The sequence below is a fragment of the Triticum dicoccoides genome, chromosome 6A (assembly GCF_002162155.2).
Source record: "Triticum dicoccoides isolate Atlit2015 ecotype Zavitan chromosome 6A, WEW_v2.0, whole genome shotgun sequence".
Taxonomy (NCBI): domain Eukaryota; kingdom Viridiplantae; phylum Streptophyta; class Magnoliopsida; order Poales; family Poaceae; genus Triticum; species Triticum dicoccoides.
This window is the reverse complement of record NC_041390.1, coordinates 213,572,420-213,574,232: the sequence shown is the minus strand read 5'-3', so window position 1 is coordinate 213,574,232 and position 1,813 is coordinate 213,572,420. Positions and strand designations below refer to the sequence as shown.

Here is a 1,813-nt window from a genome sequence, read left to right as displayed (position 1 = left end):
ATGATTCAGACGCGCAACCTAACAAGGAAGAGGTTCATTGGACGGTCAAAAATGATCTAACGATCAAAATTGTTGATAACGTGAGAGGCTTTCTAACATGCTTTGTTTTAATGCATCTAATAATAAATGGGTCCGAGCCTTTAACTAGGCTAAACGTAGTTGTGGGCCAACCCTATAGGCGTTTCCTCGTCAGGAACCGACTGCATTGTGGTTGATATGATTCCAGCTAGTCGCCAAACTTGAAGCCCCATTTGTATGCAGCCGAGAGATTTTGATATCCGTGTTTACGAACTGGTCCTTGATCTATAAAAGGAAAATTGGATTGCTGTTGAAGATGCCCTTACATCATTTACATCATATGGTCTAGGCACGAAATAAAGTCGGATCGATCATTTATTACAATAGAAAAGGAAAAGAGCATACGTGCACACGTACACAATCCACACAGACAAACAAAGACAAGTGTCCACGCATGCACAACACAGCAGTGCGCGCAGCCGATACACTATGCGGTGACCGACGGACGTTCTCACTGCACCTTCACCTCAGTGACGCTCCTCTGGCTCCCGGGCACGCGCGGCACCGTCACGTACAGCACGCCGTCCTTCACCTCCGCCGCGATCCCGTCCACCCGCGCGTCCTCCGGGAGCAGCAGGCTCGCGTGGTAGCACCCGTAGCTGCTCGTCGACCACCATTCGCCGTCGCCACCGTGCTCATCCTCCACCCTCTTCTCGCCCCGGATGACCAGCGCGCCGTCCTCCACCGTGACCCGCACGTCGTCCTTCCCCAGCCCCGGCACCTCGAACCGCAGCCTGTACCGCTCCTCGTCCTCCCGCACCTTCCCGAACAGCGGCCGCCACCGCTCCAGCGGCCGGCTCAGGGTCTCCGCGACGTGCGACAGCGCGCTCCCAAGCCCTGCATGTACACCTACGTCAACAACCGCCGGCGGGACGGCGTGCGCGACAGTCTGGAAAGAAGTACGGACGGAGTAGCCGCTATGTACCGTTGACGAGGCGGAATGGCGCGAAGTCCCGAAGGTCTCTCCAAGGCCAACGGCCCCCGGGAGCAGTGGCAGAGCTGGAACGGTCCGCCACGGCGACCTCCCGGCGGTTCGTCTCTCCTTCCAGGGGAGCCCTGGTCGCGGCGCTGTCAGCTGCCGCGGAGGAGAAGAGGGACCGGAGGTCCATTCCTCCGTGAGAACTGGCTGACGCTGGCCTCGCCATAGCTGCCGCGCGGCCGGCGAGGGCCTTCTTGAGGCACAGGCGAGCTAAAGCCATGTGTCCTGTAACAAACTCTGCTCGGTGAGTTGCAGTGTGCTCTTCGTCACTTTGCTCTTTGGTCGCTCTGCTTGAACACACGGAGACGGGTTGCATTATAAAGCGGCAACACACAAGAGAAGCAAGGAGATGCATCTGGAACTCTGGAAAGAACCGAACACTTCCGAAACCTTCTCGTAGCAACTAGAGCAGTTGCTCTAGCGAAGTCGCCCTATGAATATGGAGCGTAGTGATCTAAACGATGGGAAATGCATTGAAGCACCCGGGTGCACGCACTCGTATATAAAAATAGTATTAAAAATAAGAAATTTAAAAAAAAAATCTGAATTTTGGATATAAAAAATAAGTATTCATTGTACACATGTGTTCATTTTCGTGGGAAATGGATGCCTGCGGTATCCGCGGCACAGGAATTACGGTTTGACATACAGTATATTCAAAAAAATTTTCTAAACATAACAATTTTTTTCTTTTTTATTACATTACCTCGAGCACCCATTCCTCACAAAACTGAACACGGATATACAATGGACTCC

General features: G+C 53.0%; 1 protein-coding gene across 1 annotated transcript; it reads right to left on the bottom strand.

The window, feature by feature from the left end:
* Positions 1–304: 304 nt before the first annotated feature.
* LOC119319021 (23.6 kDa heat shock protein, mitochondrial-like) lies at positions 305–1,478 on the bottom strand. The gene is made up of 2 exons (XM_037593540.1): positions 1,004–1,478; positions 305–915 (listed from the first exon to the last, which is right to left on the bottom strand). Exons 1-2 carry the CDS (start codon positions 1,410–1,412, stop codon positions 530–532), a joined length of 795 nt encoding a protein of 264 aa, XP_037449437.1. The 5' UTR covers positions 1,413–1,478; the 3' UTR covers positions 305–529.
* Between the last annotated feature and the right edge of the window lie 335 nt (positions 1,479–1,813).